This window comes from Salvia splendens, chromosome 15 (genome assembly GCF_004379255.2).
Source record: "Salvia splendens isolate huo1 chromosome 15, SspV2, whole genome shotgun sequence".
NCBI lineage: Eukaryota > Viridiplantae > Streptophyta > Magnoliopsida > Lamiales > Lamiaceae > Salvia > Salvia splendens.
In genome coordinates, this window is record NC_056046.1 from 6,199,817 (window position 1) to 6,215,428 (window position 15,612).

The 15,612-nt window shown below is 36.9% G+C and overlaps 2 protein-coding genes across 3 annotated transcripts; both read right to left on the reverse strand.

The window, feature by feature from the left end:
* Window positions 1-756: 756 nt before the first annotated feature.
* On the reverse strand, window positions 757-6,200 carry LOC121769386 (ultraviolet-B receptor UVR8-like). Of its 2 annotated transcripts, none has more exons than XM_042166183.1 (12): window positions 5,951-6,200; window positions 4,902-5,088; window positions 4,498-4,644; window positions 3,859-3,940; window positions 3,299-3,454; window positions 2,506-2,679; window positions 2,239-2,310; window positions 1,972-2,043; window positions 1,686-1,804; window positions 1,429-1,514; window positions 1,256-1,344; window positions 757-1,162 (listed from the first exon to the last, which is right to left on the reverse strand). In XM_042166183.1, exons 1-12 carry the CDS (start codon window positions 6,066-6,068, stop codon window positions 1,088-1,090), a joined length of 1,377 nt encoding a protein of 458 aa, XP_042022117.1. In that variant the 5' UTR covers window positions 6,069-6,200; the 3' UTR covers window positions 757-1,087. The 2 variants fall into 2 exon arrangements, with proteins under 2 accessions (XP_042022117.1, XP_042022118.1); XM_042166184.1 differs by having other exon boundaries at window positions 1,292-1,344; window positions 5,951-6,199.
* A 6,541-nt stretch (window positions 6,201-12,741) lies between these two features.
* Window positions 12,742-15,255, reverse strand: LOC121766591 (amino acid permease 3-like). The gene is made up of 7 exons (XM_042162871.1): window positions 15,099-15,255; window positions 14,889-15,021; window positions 14,587-14,820; window positions 14,408-14,501; window positions 14,059-14,273; window positions 13,399-13,882; window positions 12,742-13,254 (listed from the first exon to the last, which is right to left on the reverse strand). The coding sequence occupies exons 2-7, from the start codon at window positions 15,019-15,021 to the stop codon at window positions 12,960-12,962; spliced, it is 1,455 nt and encodes a 484-aa protein (XP_042018805.1). The 5' UTR covers window positions 15,099-15,255; the 3' UTR covers window positions 12,742-12,959.
* Window positions 15,256-15,612: the final 357 nt, after the last annotated feature.

The window sequence follows — 15,612 nt, forward strand, 5'->3', positions numbered from 1 at the left end:
TTAAAATAAAATACGATTTAAGTAATTTGAGACGAGGGATTAAGCAAAGACAAAGCCAATATATTACTAGGTAGGGCAAATGCCCCTCCTCAATTATATTGATGTACTTATACTTCTAGTATTTTATTTTCTGCAAAATTTTCTAAATTTCTCTATATTTGCCCCATCTTGAATTCTCAAAATTTCCTTATATATAATATTACCCCCTTCCATTTATGTTCCTAGCTCCGCCCTTGAGATTAAGTAATACTACTATGAAATACGATAAATTTTGACATTTATATTCGACAATTATTCGATTCGAACTATTCAAATATTTTTTTTATTAGCATTTGAAATCATGATATTCGAGTCATTTTAACCGTGATAGTATATTATGAAACAAAATAACACATATATTATACTGAAATTAAGGGTTGGTAGGAAAATTCATCTTTTGTGATATCAACATTATTGGATTTTGCTTATACAATTTAATCATACTCTTCTTGAGAGGCGAAACTTTAATTTGTACTCTTAGAAAACTTATTATTATCAAGATTCTTCATTTTCAATAGGTTAATCAGAAATTGGGTCAGTGTCATTCTTTAATTTCTCTCTAACTCTTTAAATCAAGCCTAACAAGAAAACATAAAATGAAAGAAGAAAAATAGCCATCACAAAAATCATGATTGACTTTATTAAGATATCTTAAGGCAAACCGTGCACGCATTGTATTGGCAACAAATCACATTCAATTAGCGACTCATGAGCTAATAATCATAAATAAATATTCAAGTTGAGATAGCAAACACCAAAAAGTACCGTTACAAAATTAAAATAGAGTCTATTAGTACTATTTTAACCTTACTAAGAATATTAAGTTGCAAATGACAAAAAGAAGTCAAGCTTAGTGCTCAAAATGCCAAAATAAACAGGTAGAAACTTCAATGCTGCAAATGTTAGTTTCCCTCATTCTAATCCAACTGCGATGTTTATCTTTGATTTTAACCAATACACGACCAAACAGTTGTGCTTATACAACACAGTATTGATTTTAAACCTTGAAACCAAGGCATCAATACATACATAGATGTTGCACAACCACTCAAATCCTCATCCTTTTTACGTCGCTCTCAGGGACACTCGCGTCGTTTCTGTTGCCGATCGACGGTTCTTGAGCCTGCGCAAAAGCCGGTACCATTAGTAGTTTTCATTTTTGCTGATTGTTTCGGCTTAAGCACAACTGCACAAATATAGGAGTAATATTTGCTACCGATGAATTTAGAAGTAGCAGAAATGCGCGACATACATTCTCATTTGGAACGACTGCATATCTCTGAGTCGGAGACACCCAACTTTTTTCTGGCCATGGAAACCCAGATACAGTGTGAGAAAAAGAGCAGGTAGACACAACGTTGAAAAGAGCAGGTAGACACAACGAAGAACCTGATGAGACGTCAACTTTGGAGGCCTCTATATGCTGTCCGCTTGATCCATCCATGCTTAATGCCTCTATGATCTTTGGAACATTTCTACAACAGCATTTCAGATTATCAACAGTCCAAACACTAACATATTTTTTTATCATAGACATACACGTGAAATACGTCTTCACTTATGTTTTGTGGTTGACACTGACAGAGGAGAATAGTTGAACGAAAGGTTCAATTTCTTCTGAAAGGAGTTAGTCAGTAAAATGCTACCTGTCAACAGCGTCGCCATGCCCTAGCTGGCCGTTGGTACCCCTTCCCCATGAGAAGACATTTTGTCTGTCTGTCACAGCAAGGGTATGCCTCCACCCACATGAGATATTCACTACTTTCTGCATGCAAAAACCCAATTCGAAAAAACAAATCAAAAGGAAAGAGAATTAGCAAACTAGAGCCACCCCTAATCATTGTAACCAAAGGGTGAAAGAACCATGCAAAATTAGACTAGTGTTGCCTATTAATGTTAGTTCACCAGTAAGGAGAGAGAAAAAAAAGGCACCTGATTAAGTGGAAAATTGACTTGCACAGGGGAGCAATGATCTGTATTGTTGCCAACACCAACTTGTCCAAACTGATTCAGTTGACATACAGATCAGTTGTACTAACCATAAGAGGCATAACATACAAACTACTTCAAAATGATATGATAAATCTTTAAAAAACGGGCAAAGCGTAAATATAATATGAGAAGCACAATGGTAAAACACGCAGACTAGTCAAATTTCATGATTGTGATAAATTATGTGGAAAGAAGTTTGTAATAGACCTTATTCCAGCCCCAGCCATATAGTTTTCCATCAGTTGTCGCAGCCATTGTATGTCTCCAACCACCTGAAATCTGCAGCAATCACAACGACATTCTATTAGTATAAATGATATATTAAAATATCCAAGCAGAAAAATTGAGTTGCAAAAGACTTCCAAAATAGCTCAGTTTTATTGTAAAAGAATGAAAGATTTAGGGGGACATGAGTTTTCTACTTATTGATAGGTAAAGAAACATAGACATCTCTGTATGAGAAGCAACAATTACTTGAGATATATGATGATCACGTAAAACTTCCAGCTTATGAGGGATTAGATGGTCCTCAAAATCCCCATGCCCAAGCTGGCCATATTTGCTCCATCCATATGTGAACAAACTCCCTGAGGAGGAAATAGATATTGTATGTCGCCATCCACAAGCTACCAGGACCATTGTTTCTCCCTGCAACAACGATTATCAGCAGTACAAAGGTACAACGAAAAGTTAAAGAAACTAAATGCATACATCATTTTCATTCCAGCTGTGACAATTTCTTTAATTATGATTTAGTGGAATTAGAGTGGAACGAAGAACATCCAGGGATTAATGATGAATATAACACATGAAACCCCTAGAACATCCTCTCTCTCGTACACTCAGTGTGAATCGGTTTGCAGTTAGGTTAAAAGTAAAGTAATGTGTTTGAACATTCTCTTATAACGTCCAGCCAGGTAGGATTTATTTTACAAACACAAGGCTCATTCACATTGATAAGAAAATCATCTTCTAAAACAAGCTTTTTGCAATCTTAACTTGTGATAATCCTAATTTCATTAATATAATGTACTTAACTTAAAATCATACTACAAAATATGAAGATTATGGCTAGAATTTTGTGATACAGAAACTTAGACATCTAAATTACTACCAAAACTGATTCTTTAAGACTACTTAGGTAGCCTTTCAGTTAAATTTATTGACTACTGTGCATCTTTAGCATACAGAACATTTATTTTGAATATTACTGTTTAAGACAGGACTACCAAGATAATTTTCCAATGTGCAATGAATTTGGGCTTACCTCAACAGTTGCAACTTTTGCTGGAAGTAGGCGGTCATCTCGATCACCTAAACCTAAATTACCATATCTACCCCAGCCCCAACCGTAAAGTTCACCGCCTTCTGTTACAGCAGCTGTATGTTCAGCACCAGCGGCTACCATTTTGACTAATATCCCCTACAAAACATACAGGCGTCTTAAAGACATCTCAAGATGAATTGTCAAAGTGCTTATAAAGATAAACTCATCTAGTTTTTAGGTAGTAAAATAATGTTATGGCATTAGTTACCGTTAGTATATTCTAGTAGGGTTTAGGTAGTAAAATAATGTTATGGCATTAGTTACCGTTAGTATATTCTAGTATACTAGACGATGCAATCGTTTTTATTGGCTTGTGATTGCACGATGTAAAATACAGGGAAAAGCATTTTAAAAAAGAAGAATACACAGACATGTTTTAACAGATTCACAGAGCATGCCTATTATTTTTGTCTTGAAACTAAACATTCATAGAGTATTATCCATATCAAGCAGAAAGAAAATAGATATCGATGTGTATTGATAAACTTCATAGTACATACCTCGAAAGCTTCAATCTTTCGGGGTACAAGAGAATCCTCAGTGGTACCAAGTCCTAGTTGACCATTTTGATTCCGTCCCCAACTTCATTTGAACAGATGTAAGTTAAGATTGTCAGATTTTCATAAAAATGACTTTCAGGACTAAGTAATTATACTGTGCATAATCAGAAAAGAAATTAGTAGAGTAAGAAAAAGAAATGAAGAACAAAATGGTTCCATGTGAGGGCATATCAAGATATTTTTTTGTAGTGGCTGCTTTACCTACCAATGAGCAAGAACTTGAAAATAAATATGCAGCTGAGTACCGGGGCTGTTTTTATATTTTAATAGGAGAACTCAAAAAATACCAAAGCGGAAGCCAAGGGAAACATTACTAGGTTAACAAAGTTGGACAAAACATCTACATCAAATGTCAGCAGACAAGAGCTTTCTATGCCCATCTGAACAAAGATCTCAGGGGAGTACTCAGCTTCATGTCTTTCTAGCCGTCTTGGCAATGTCAGAATCAGACTATATGTATCCGGATATGCATAGGATACATAACAACCTATCCTGGAGTTGATTGGCTATTTGCAATGCACCTTTCAAGTTACACCAGGTTACTTGCTAACTTACGAGAAAAAGGGAAACATGACCAACCTTTGGACTTCGCCTTCCATAGTCACTGCCAAACAATGGCTGTCTCCACAAGCAATTTGCTTTATCTGCAGGCCTTGTAAAGCTTTGATTGGTTGAGGAGAAAACAAGTCACTAGAATTTCCATGGCCTAACCTCCCAAAATCACCCCTACAAAATGTTTGAAATACCAAGCAAACATAAGAACTTGGCTCACATATTAGCCCATCAAATCCAATGAATTACTAAACAATGGGTCTAAGGCTGAAATGGCGGCCACGGAAACAAGGAGTAACACTGAGGTACTAATATAAATGACAGTTGAAAAAAAAATTCTGCTTGGGATATATAGATACAGAAGTTTAATATCACAAGGTTAAATAATAATACTATATAATACAATGAACATTAGCCATCCAGAAACTTACCATCCCCAGCTGTATACTTGAACTTGTGATTTGGAGTACGCAGTTGTATGATCAGCTCCACAAGTAACAGAAACTATTTCTTGATCATCCAATACACTTAACTGTGTAGGAGAGAACCGATCTTCAGCATCTCCATGGCCTAATTGCCCGTCTTCTCCCCTTCCCCAAGAGCAAACAACATTCCCAGCTGCATAGTATGATTCATATTCAACGCTACCCTCAATTATGGGAAAAGTTTGAAGTTGTAATAAAGATTTCAAGAATATTTAACCAAACAAAATATCAACGAACAAGGCTGATTTGAGCTTTAGAATATGACTAAAATATCTTCCATAAACCCCAGGTTATACGTCAACAAATGCAATTGCTCGTAGCCAACTGCTGCCTAACACTAACTATACGAAGAAACAGAATAAGTTAACAACATTAGGAAGTAGGGAATCATGTTGTAAGTAGATATCAAGCTAAAATAAAATATAACATTCTTAACACAGATTTGGTTGTAAATTCATTTTTAAAAAATTTTCATGTTCATGCATTGTATTTTAAACCAAATTTTCTATCGCCAAATGTTATTTGCAATGTCTTGTCAGATTTACCACGAAAAGCTCAACCAAAATCAACTGCAATGGCAAAGTAATTCCGACGATTAACTCGATACTTGAGTCAACAACACTACACTTTTTTTGCAAGTCCTACCAAACAGCCGATATATATGAAAAAACAAAAAAAAATCAAATAGAAATCGAAAATACTATTGTTAATAGTGACAAAAAATAGTTGACTTAACTTCTTCAATTATTATTGAGAAAATGTTTTCAAACTAGACGTGGAGCATTCTAGTCCATGCAAAAATTCCTAAAAAACTGCACCGCCAATTTTCACACAGTAAAATTTGGAAAACCTACAGTTTTCAGCATCAAAGACACACAAAACACTAAATGAAAAAAAAATCGTACATTCGTCGAGATTCAAAGGCATTGACAAGCGTAGAAACACATAGTAGATACAGTGTAGGCACAATTATAGCAAGGAAATTTAGAATTTACAGAGCAGAGCGACGGAGTGGCTGGCGCCGGCAGATATGACGATCACTCTCCGAATCGGACCGGTAACTGCTTCAGTACTACTAGTGTTGGTGCTCTGAATTTTCCCCTGGTCCGCCATGGCCACCTCTCTCGCTCTGTGTCTCTGGTTTGGTGTTTTTGAGGAAATAATTTAAGGAAATTGAAGAGAGAGTGAAAATGAGAGATATTTTAGAAGTATCTAGTTATCAAGTTTTGAGAAGGGGCGGTGAGGGGCAAAAGAGGGGCTCAGCGTATTTATAGTGATAGTGATGGAGAGCATGTGCTGCTGCTGGCTAGCTGGGAATTTCATGCATGTATATTTAATTATTTACTGTGCACTGTAATTACTCTACTCATACTGGCTATATCGACTTTTATAAGCGTGTGGGTGAAAATATTAACTAAGCTAACGGTATATTTTAGTTTTATTTTAGATTTTAGATAATTTTTTTTATTGCAGATGCTCACACGAGGAGAAAAAATTTCTCTCACGTGAGTGTCCTTATTATTCGTGTTTCGACTAAAATTAGAGGAAAAAAAATGATTAAGTAATTTATCATTAATTTAGAAACGCTTTCTTTTTGCATCTTAAAAAAATACAGTAAAATTTTAGTAGTACATTAGTAAATATTTGCAGGGACGGAGATAGCATATGCCAAGCCGCTGCTTCAGCGGGGGCTTGGCCAGGCGTCTTCCTTAATTCACCTATACTGTTTTTGGATTTTGATTATAAAAAGAGATGGACTGGAGAAAGAAGATGCAGACGAAAGAAAGGGGAAAAAAGGAATAGAGGAGGAGTATAATTACGACCTAGGGAACATAACACTCGTTTATATCCCTTTTTTGTTTGAGTGAACTACAAAAATGGTCCCTGGACTATGGGTTTATCTCGTCCATAGTCCATGGACTTTAAAAATATCGTTAGACATCCTTGTACTAAGGGTTTATCTCGAAAATGGTCTTTTTCACTGTTTTCGGTCGAAAATACCCTTTTGAGAGGTTTTGGAGAGTTTGGGCAATTTGGTTTTTTACACTTTTAACATTTTAAATCTGATATTATTTCAGTTATTTACTAAATCTGATATTATTTCAAAATTATCATTCTTCTTCCCTTTTGTCATCCTTCACTTTGTTTCTTTATTTCAATATTAGATTTAATTTTACAAAATTAAATTTTAAATTTCAATTTTTAAATATGAATAAATTTTTTTAATTATAAAAATTATTAAATAACAAAAATTAATAGTCATAATCAATATTTGATAGTGTCTAATATTTAATCAATAAGGTATGACAACACCTTAGTTTTAATCAATATTTAATAGCTTTAATTATAAATAGATCATATAACACGATTTATTCTAAAATAAATATGCATCTAATGTAAGACTAATATAATTTTTCGTTTATTAATTTGAAAACAATCAAAATTTACTAGAAAATTTCAACAAAAATACTCCTATATAAAATTTTTAGTAGGAACAAATATTTAGTCAACTTCATAATATTCAATCACAAGCAATTATAACAACCGAACGAAGGCTAAATAGAATAGCTCTTATTTTTCTGTAATTCTTCAATTCAGCTGAATATTATATTAAATAATAAAAATTAATAGTTTTAATCATTATTTATAGTGTTTTAAAAATTTTATTGATTTTTAAAAATTGAAATTTAAAAATTAATTTTAAAAAATTAAATCTAATATTGAAATAGAGAAACAAAGTGAAGGATGACAAAAGTGAAGAAGAATGATAATTTTGAAATAATATCAGATTTAGTACATAACTGAAATAATATCAAGTTTAAAATGTTAAAAGTGTAAAAAAACTAAATTGCCCAAACCCCCCAAAAGGGTATTTTCGACCAAAAATAGTGAAAAAAGACTATTTTCGAGATAAACCCTTAGTCCAAGGATGTCTGGCGATATTTTTAAAGTCCAGGGATTATGGGCGAGATAAACTCATAGTCCAGAGACCATTTTTGTAATTCACTCTTTTTGTTTTGTGTGATTAGGAGTAGTTGATTATTTCATTTCTTATTTATTGTGATTACCATCTTGTTCTTCTATTTTTTAAAAATGTTTTAAGAATCAATTACTACTCGTATTATTCAAAAAATTTACATATCAATTTATTTATTAATTTTTTTGTCTATTTCATTACATATTTTTATCACTTTTACTTTGTTTTTCCCTCTCATAAAGTCATTTTTTTAGTTAAAGATAACATATTTTCTAACTCTTACTTTTCAATCTTTCCTACTTTATTATTATTTTATTTAATATACATTTTTTTTCTTAATCATCGTGCCGGACGAAATGCATTCACTACTATTAGAATGAGGGAGTATTAGTGAAGGCAAGCCGCTACTGGAGATTCTAGGAGCATCACGCGTCCTGCCATATTTGTTGTAAAATTTCAGTACCGACTCATTTTAAGTTCTGGTTCCGTCCGTGAATATTTGGACCCGCCACAATTGACACATTTATCTCCTCATTGTTTTTTTTCACTACTACCTGAGAGAAAATTTGTGGGAAAAGAATAAAAATAATTCTATTTAATAGAGAAAATCTATCTTGCATTGTTTATTAAATTTGATCTGAATAGTATAGAATATAATAGAATATATCTCAGATTTCAATTCTAGAACATCAGTGTCATATTAATTCTACAATCTTGATTCTTGAGACTTTTCAGATGGTGGTTGGATTAATATACTAGTAGAATAAATATAAATGAATAATTCATCTAAAAAGTGTAAATGAAAAGTTGATAAATTCATGAGGCGAGGTCGCGCCTATATTAATGCCTGAGAACGTACGCAATCATGAATCACCCATGTGATGTGTGACCTAAATATTTTTGTCTTCTTACAATAGTAAAATGAACATGTTTGAGTTTTATGGACCAATGACCAATCTCTTTTAAGAAAGTAATTTTATTGTACATGTACACATTGTCCTTATATTTTATATTAGTATTAAATTAGAATAAATCTATAGTACTTACTCTATAGTGCCCACATAAATCAAGACTGAGAAAGCATCTTGTGTTTATTTATTAAGTACATAGTAGCAGTATGTACTAACAATGCCTAAATGATGAAGGAATTCTTAAAAGGAAAAATAAATTACAGTTCGACATATAATGCATATTAAAAGGCTATTTGTCTGATCGACATATTAATATGTCAATCAAAGTCTATAATTCTATATTATACGCATAATTGGTTTGACAAATTAAAGAGTGCTTGGTTGAAAGGCCAAGACATATTAAATGTGTTGCTAATTGGTAGGTATAATGTCTTATCCATCCACCACTGAGATTAGATATATCATGGAGTACTATAAATTAATATATCAAAATAACTAAAATTATGAGTTCCACCTACTATTTAATACACTATGTCCAACTCATATTTTGTACACACTGGAATTACATTACTTCTTAATAAGGTCTAGCCTATTATAATAAAGGTTACATAATTATTTCCCAAGTTAGAGCATCTCCAATGGCGGACGTCCGGTCGGACATCCGCGACGGGCGACCGGGACGTCCGCCATTGTGGCGTTTCAACTCGGATACGGACGTCCCATAAGGACGTCGGATGTCCTCGGACGTGCGGGGGACGGGCGGGCGGACGTCCGCCATTGTGGCGTGGGTCGGACGTCCGGTATATTATTATTTTGTTTAAAACTCTATATATACGGCTCGTTGAACTTCATTTCATTCGCACCACTTGTGTTAACAAGTTTCTCTCTCTACATCTCTATTTTCAAGTATATCTACAATGGCTAGTGACAGTGATAGCGAGGATGAATTGGAGGTCGTTGTGGAAGGTGCGATAGATAGGCTGCTACACCAGAGGGAGCAGCGGCGGCAGCAGGCGGCGGTACATCGGCCGATCCGTCGTCGAACTATAATACCCCGTGACCACATTGCTGCACATATTCGGTTGTATCAGGACTACTTCGCTCCGCAGCCGCGTTTTGGGGATGCCTTATTCCGGCGACGTTTTAGGATGCATCGTCCGCTGTTTATGCATATCGTGGGTGCTTTAGAGAGAAGATACCTGTATTTTAGGATCAGGGAGGATGCAGCTAGCAAACCCGGACTCACGCCCTTACAGAAGTGCACTGTCGTAATCAGACAACTGGCGTACGGAGGCGCGGCCGACATGTTCGACGAGTACCTCCACATTGGCGAGTCGACAGCCGTCGAGTGTCTACAGAATTTTTGCGCGGGCGTGAGAGCGATATTCGGTGAGCGGTATCTTCGGAGTTCGAGCCCCGAAGACTGCCAGAGTCTGATAGATATGCATGGGTCGGTGCACGGGTTCCGTGGGAGGTTGGGCAGCATAGATTGTATGCATTGGGAATGGAAGAACTGTCCCGCCGCTTGGAAGGGGATGTACACTACTGGCTTCAAAGCCAAGCATCCCACGATGATCCTTGAAGCTGTAGCTGACTACCGGCTGTGGATATGGCATTCTTATTTTGGAGTCGTCGGGTCGAACAACGACATCAACGTTCTCCAGTCGTCGCCCCTGTTCAATGCTCAGTGCAATGGCGTTGGTCCCGCCATCAGTTTCGTCGCCAACGGCAACCAGCACAATATGGGATACTATTTGGCAGATGGGATATACCCAAACTGGCTCGTCTTTGTGAAGACAATCAAGCATCCGCTCGGACAAAAGAAGTCATACTTTGCGAGCCGTCAGGAAGCAGCGCGCAAGGATGTGGAGCAGGCATTTGGTGTGCTACAGAGTCGATGGGCGGTAGTCAAGGGTCTTGCACGGCAGTGGTATATTCCCAACATCGGCGATGTCATGTACGCATGTATCATAATGCACAACATGATTGTCGAAAATGAAGCTGCGGAACTGACTCAGTAGACCAATGAAGATGATACGGGTGCAGGTCCAAGTCACGGCGTGGCCACCGCGAATGTGAATATGGGGGGTACCTCATGGAGAGGTCGAGCGGATGCGTGCATTTGCCGACATGCGGCAAACAGATGCCCATGTTCGACTTCAGAACGATATTATCGAAGAGGTTTGGACGCGGAAGGGTTGACGTTGATGTTAGTACTTTTTTTTGTTTTATTACTATGTAAATTTTTTTTCAAATCATGTAAGTTTTTTTTAAATGAAGTTGTTAATTTTTCCCGTTCGTATTCGTGTTGAAATTTTATTTCCGTAAACGTAAATTGCTTTATTTGCGAATTTGTGATTTTTTTATTGCGAGAAGTCATAGTGGGAAGGGCGATGGGAAGGGCGGATTGTGAAGGAGATGTCCTAGTGACGTGGCAGTGGCAGGGATGTCAATATAACCCGAACCCGCGGGCCGGCCCGAATAACCCGTTAAAAATATAGGGTTAGGGCTGTAATTTCGCAGCCCGAATTTAAAATCGGGCCATTCGGGCTGACCCGTTCGGGTTGTCGGGTTAGGCGGGCTGACCCGTTCGGGTTACGGGTCGGCCCGTCGGGTTGAAGGCTTCTGCACCACGCGCAGTTTTTGTACCGGTCATAACTTTCTCTACAAAGCTCCGATTGAGGCGTGCAATATATCCACGCGAAGCTCTTTCGAAGACGAAGAGAATGATATGTATTAGAGGTTTATAAGACTTCAAAATCGCGAGAAACATTGACTCAAACAAGGCTGCTGCACATCCACTTATTTTGTGTACATTTTCTAATCAATTTTCTATCATTTCTCAACAAACATGTAAACATACCAAAATTTAGAAATATAATCAAAATCATCCAAGACAACCCTCTAAAACTATGCAAAATCCAAATACGTCAACTGACTATATAAGATCACGAAAAAAATCACCATGTGGTTCATGGATTCATAAATACTCGTATATAAAAGCTTTCTTTTAGTATATTTCCAATATAATAGTGCAAAGTGTTTTGACGCCGCTTCGTCATTGAATTATGCGTACTTTGATGATTCTTAAAACAAAGATAAATTATTATTTGACTTAGTTACAGCTGGAATAAATTAAATTTGACCAATCATAATTCAAGAAAACTTAGAGTTACTCCAATTAGCTAGCATCTTGATAATTCACTCTTTAACAATTCAAAATATTTTTGTTACATCTACGATGCACCTCTCACGTTATGAAAATTTTATTTAATTTTCTACGAATTGATTTATGTTTGAATTTTGAAACAAAGTATTGATTTATGTTTTAAATACATAAACATAAACATACTATTGATAGATATTTTGTAAATAATTATGTAATAAATAAGTTATTTAAATTTAAATAACTTAATCTCTTTTAAAAATATTAAAGAAAATTAAAAATATGTATTTCATTGTTGAATGATTAATTAAAAATATGTATATAATTAAAGAAAATTTAAAATACGTATTATTTTTTTGAAAATATTAAAAGAATTAAAAATACTCATTGGCCCGAATAACCCGGTGGGTTAGCCCGAAACCCTAAGGATTAGGGTTAGGGTCGAACTTTTATAACCCGAAAAAATTATAACCCGAATAGCCCGTACCCGAATGGCCCGACAACCCGAACGAGTTGGCCCGAACCCGAACGGGTTGGCCCGATTGACATTCCTAGGCAGTGGAATGGGAAGTCCTAGTGACGTGACATGAGGTGTTTTTGGGAAGTCCTAGCGGATGTCCTAGTGGGACATCCGCCCACTGGAGATGCTCTTATAATTTAGGAGTACTAGTTTTATTTCAAGTAAAGGTTAAATAATTATTTCCCGCCGGTGATGATAAATCGAAGAAAAAGTTACAATTAACATACCAATTTTTATTGAACACAACATCTTCCAGACATTCCAACATTAACTGGATTGCAGTGAACTAAAATTACATGATGCCTTCTTTACATTCACAAGGCTAAAAAAAAAGATAGCACATGACAATTAACATAGCAAATTAAACACAACAATAGCTAATCAACACCAGCCACCAATTAATCTGATGTACAAAACAAAACTCTGCCTCTCAATAGCTAGTCTTGAATGGTCTATAAACCTTGAGATCAAGCACAACTCCGGCCACCGACCCAGCCGCTGCAGCAACTGATATAACGAGGCACGCGAAGCTCAGCATCTGCAGACACACCCACCTCGTGCTCCACCGCCTTATCTTCTTCTGCGCAATGTACATCTCCACCGGGAAATAAACCGTCAGCGGCCAAAACCCGAACGCCCCTAGAATCCCCACCACATCATTGAAAAATGGCAGCAGCATCGAAATCAGCGTCGTGATCATTACAAACACGCTCCTCCACACCAACCTGCATAACCAGGGGCGCACGCAGAAAATTAGTTTTAAAGACTAAAAAGGTCCTACAAAATATAAAAATATTATAATATATAAAATATTTTCTCCATCCTACTAATAATAAAAAAAATATTTTTATAGGACGAAGGGAATATACCTGAACATGTTGACGTTGAAACCCTTGATATTGATGTCCCGGTTGACGAAGGCGCTGTCGGGCCATTTGGCGGCGGCATATTTCTCGACGAAGGCGAAGAGGGGCTGGCAATAGACCTGGTAGGCGCCGACGAGGTGGATGACGATGGCGGCGTTGGCGATGTCGAGGAGCCAAAAGGGGTTGTAGAAGCCAAAGCCGGTGAGGAGGTTGCCGGGTGCGAGGTCGCCGAAGGCGGCGTAGCCCATGCAGCCGCACAGCATGTAGAAGACGGTGGTGACAGCGGTGCTGATGAGGCTGGCTTTTTTCATTGTTTTCGACTCCGACGGAGGGGACTTCACCGTGTCTTGGATTTCGATGAGGATGATCGAGAACGAGTAGGCGAAGGCGATGTCGCCGAGCGCTTGGAAACTCCTCCATATCTTTTGGGTTTCAGTCACGGCTCCGATGCTTATTCCGGTCAGGCTGCCCTTTAGGGCTCCGTTAGCTGCTCAGTAGCGGGTCATAATGATATAAGTTGTAAATAAAATGATATACTATATAAAAAAATAAAATTGGACTAATTTTTGTAAACAGACTAAAATGGAAAAATAGACTAATTTTGGTGGACAACCTAAAATGAAAAAAAAGGGACTATTTTTCGTGGACAGAGGAATTAGTTACCTGCAGTCTGAGCAATGCCGAGGCCTAGGCCGATAGACGAGTAAGTGAAGGACATAACGGCGGCGACGATCGAGAGCCACCATATCTGATCGAAATCTGGAATCTGAGAAAAAAATATCTGTGTAACACCAAAGGCTATCATGTATGGATTGCTAGACATGTGACATGGATCCTTCCCATCACTCTTGTGGAAACAGTTTGATCTTTTGATAGCCCTGTTCACATCATCCAAATTAATCATCATTCCCACACAAAATTTGAATAAATAAGGTCTGTTTGCTAGGGTAGATAACTCTTCTATCTCCCCAACCAAACGGCCCCTTAGCATGCATGAATGAAGTGTACTCACATCATGCTTATGGAGGAGGCAATTGTGTACCCAACAGCTACTCCAAAGATATTCATATATTGAATCATCCCACACAATTTCACCTTAGATCCACCTATCATAAATCAAGAAACCACTACATTAGCAAAATAATTTCTTCTTGTGATAACTTATTAGTGTTAAAAATTTGATATACATACCAAGGTTGGATCGAACCGCATCCATGTAAGTATAGTTTCTCTTCCCGAACAAAGGATCTCCAGAGCGATAGCAGTCAGCTAGGAGAGTGGAGGTGTAGTAGATGACGAAGGAGAATAGCAGCATCACAGTCGGTCCAGCGATCCATCCCAGCTGGCCTATCGCCCATGCCAACGACAAAACTCCAGATCCAATCACCGCGGTTATAATGTGTGCACTTGCTGTCCAAACACTCCCTAAACAAAATTTATAGGCCTTAGTAATATAATTGATAGTGTGGAAATAGTTAGGGACGCGAAGGTACCAGTTCTCTGGGGGCGGCCGTCGTCATCCACAGCTTTGGAGCCGCAATGTGGGGCCATATTGACTGAGACGTCGAACACTTGGGCGTTGTGGTGGTGCTGGTGGTGGTTGTTGGTGGCAGTTCTCTCTCCCATCTTGAATAAAATCACCAAAAAATACTCAATATTTTTAGCAACAAATGATAAATGTTCAATTATGTGTGTGTTGTTACCTTGATTATTGTTGGGAAGTCCTCTAGCTTCCTCAAAGAGAAGAACAAAAACTATATACAAAGAGGGAATTTATTTGACAAAATATGATGGGAAAGCAACTGCTGCACACTCTCTGTGATGTGGTAGTGCAAGCTTATATAGAGGAAATTTTTTGGTAATTAGTGATTTAAAATAAGGTAGGTATCAATTCTTGTGCATATAATAACATCAATATCTAATTATATCTTGGGAGAAAAGGTTGCTTTTGTACATCATTCTAACGTGTATGCTTTCCTGCCATCAATGCAGAGATGGAATTGATGCTTCCTGTTTTGTTTTCTTGATTAATAATGTGTTATAGTGCAATCTTTGGGGAGAAAAATTAGGTTCAGTCAACAAGAGGAACAAATTTGATAGTAATAATTAAAAGGGATTAGCATTATTGATGGACCAAAGTTGATTTGGAATTAGTGGTGCAATTATTTCCATTATTTATTTAGACTCTAACAAGAATCCGGAAAATGGATTGTTATT

Bases quoted from the DNA above. Each gene is read 5' to 3' on its own strand.
- LOC121769386 (XM_042166183.1), bottom strand. From the start codon at position 6,068: ATGGCGGACCAGGGGAAAATTCAGAGCACCAACACTAGTAGTACTGAA. The intron at 4,645-4,901 runs GTAAGTTTCTGG...AACATTTTGTAG, and splicing joins CAAGTATACAGCTGGGGATG to GGGTGATTTTGGGAGGTTAG. The intron at 3,455-3,858 runs GTATGTACTATG...TATGTTTTGTAG, and splicing joins GAAAGATTGAAGCTTTCGAG to GGGATATTAGTCAAAATGGT.
- LOC121766591 (XM_042162871.1), bottom strand. From the start codon at position 15,021: ATGGGAGAGAGAACTGCCACCAACAACCACCACCAGCACCACCACAAC. The intron at 14,502-14,586 runs GTATGTATATCA...GATTTATGATAG, and splicing joins TGCGGTTCGATCCAACCTTG to GTGGATCTAAGGTGAAATTG. The intron at 14,274-14,407 runs GTGAGTACACTT...TGATGTGAACAG, and splicing joins GCCTCCTCCATAAGCATGAT to GGCTATCAAAAGATCAAACT.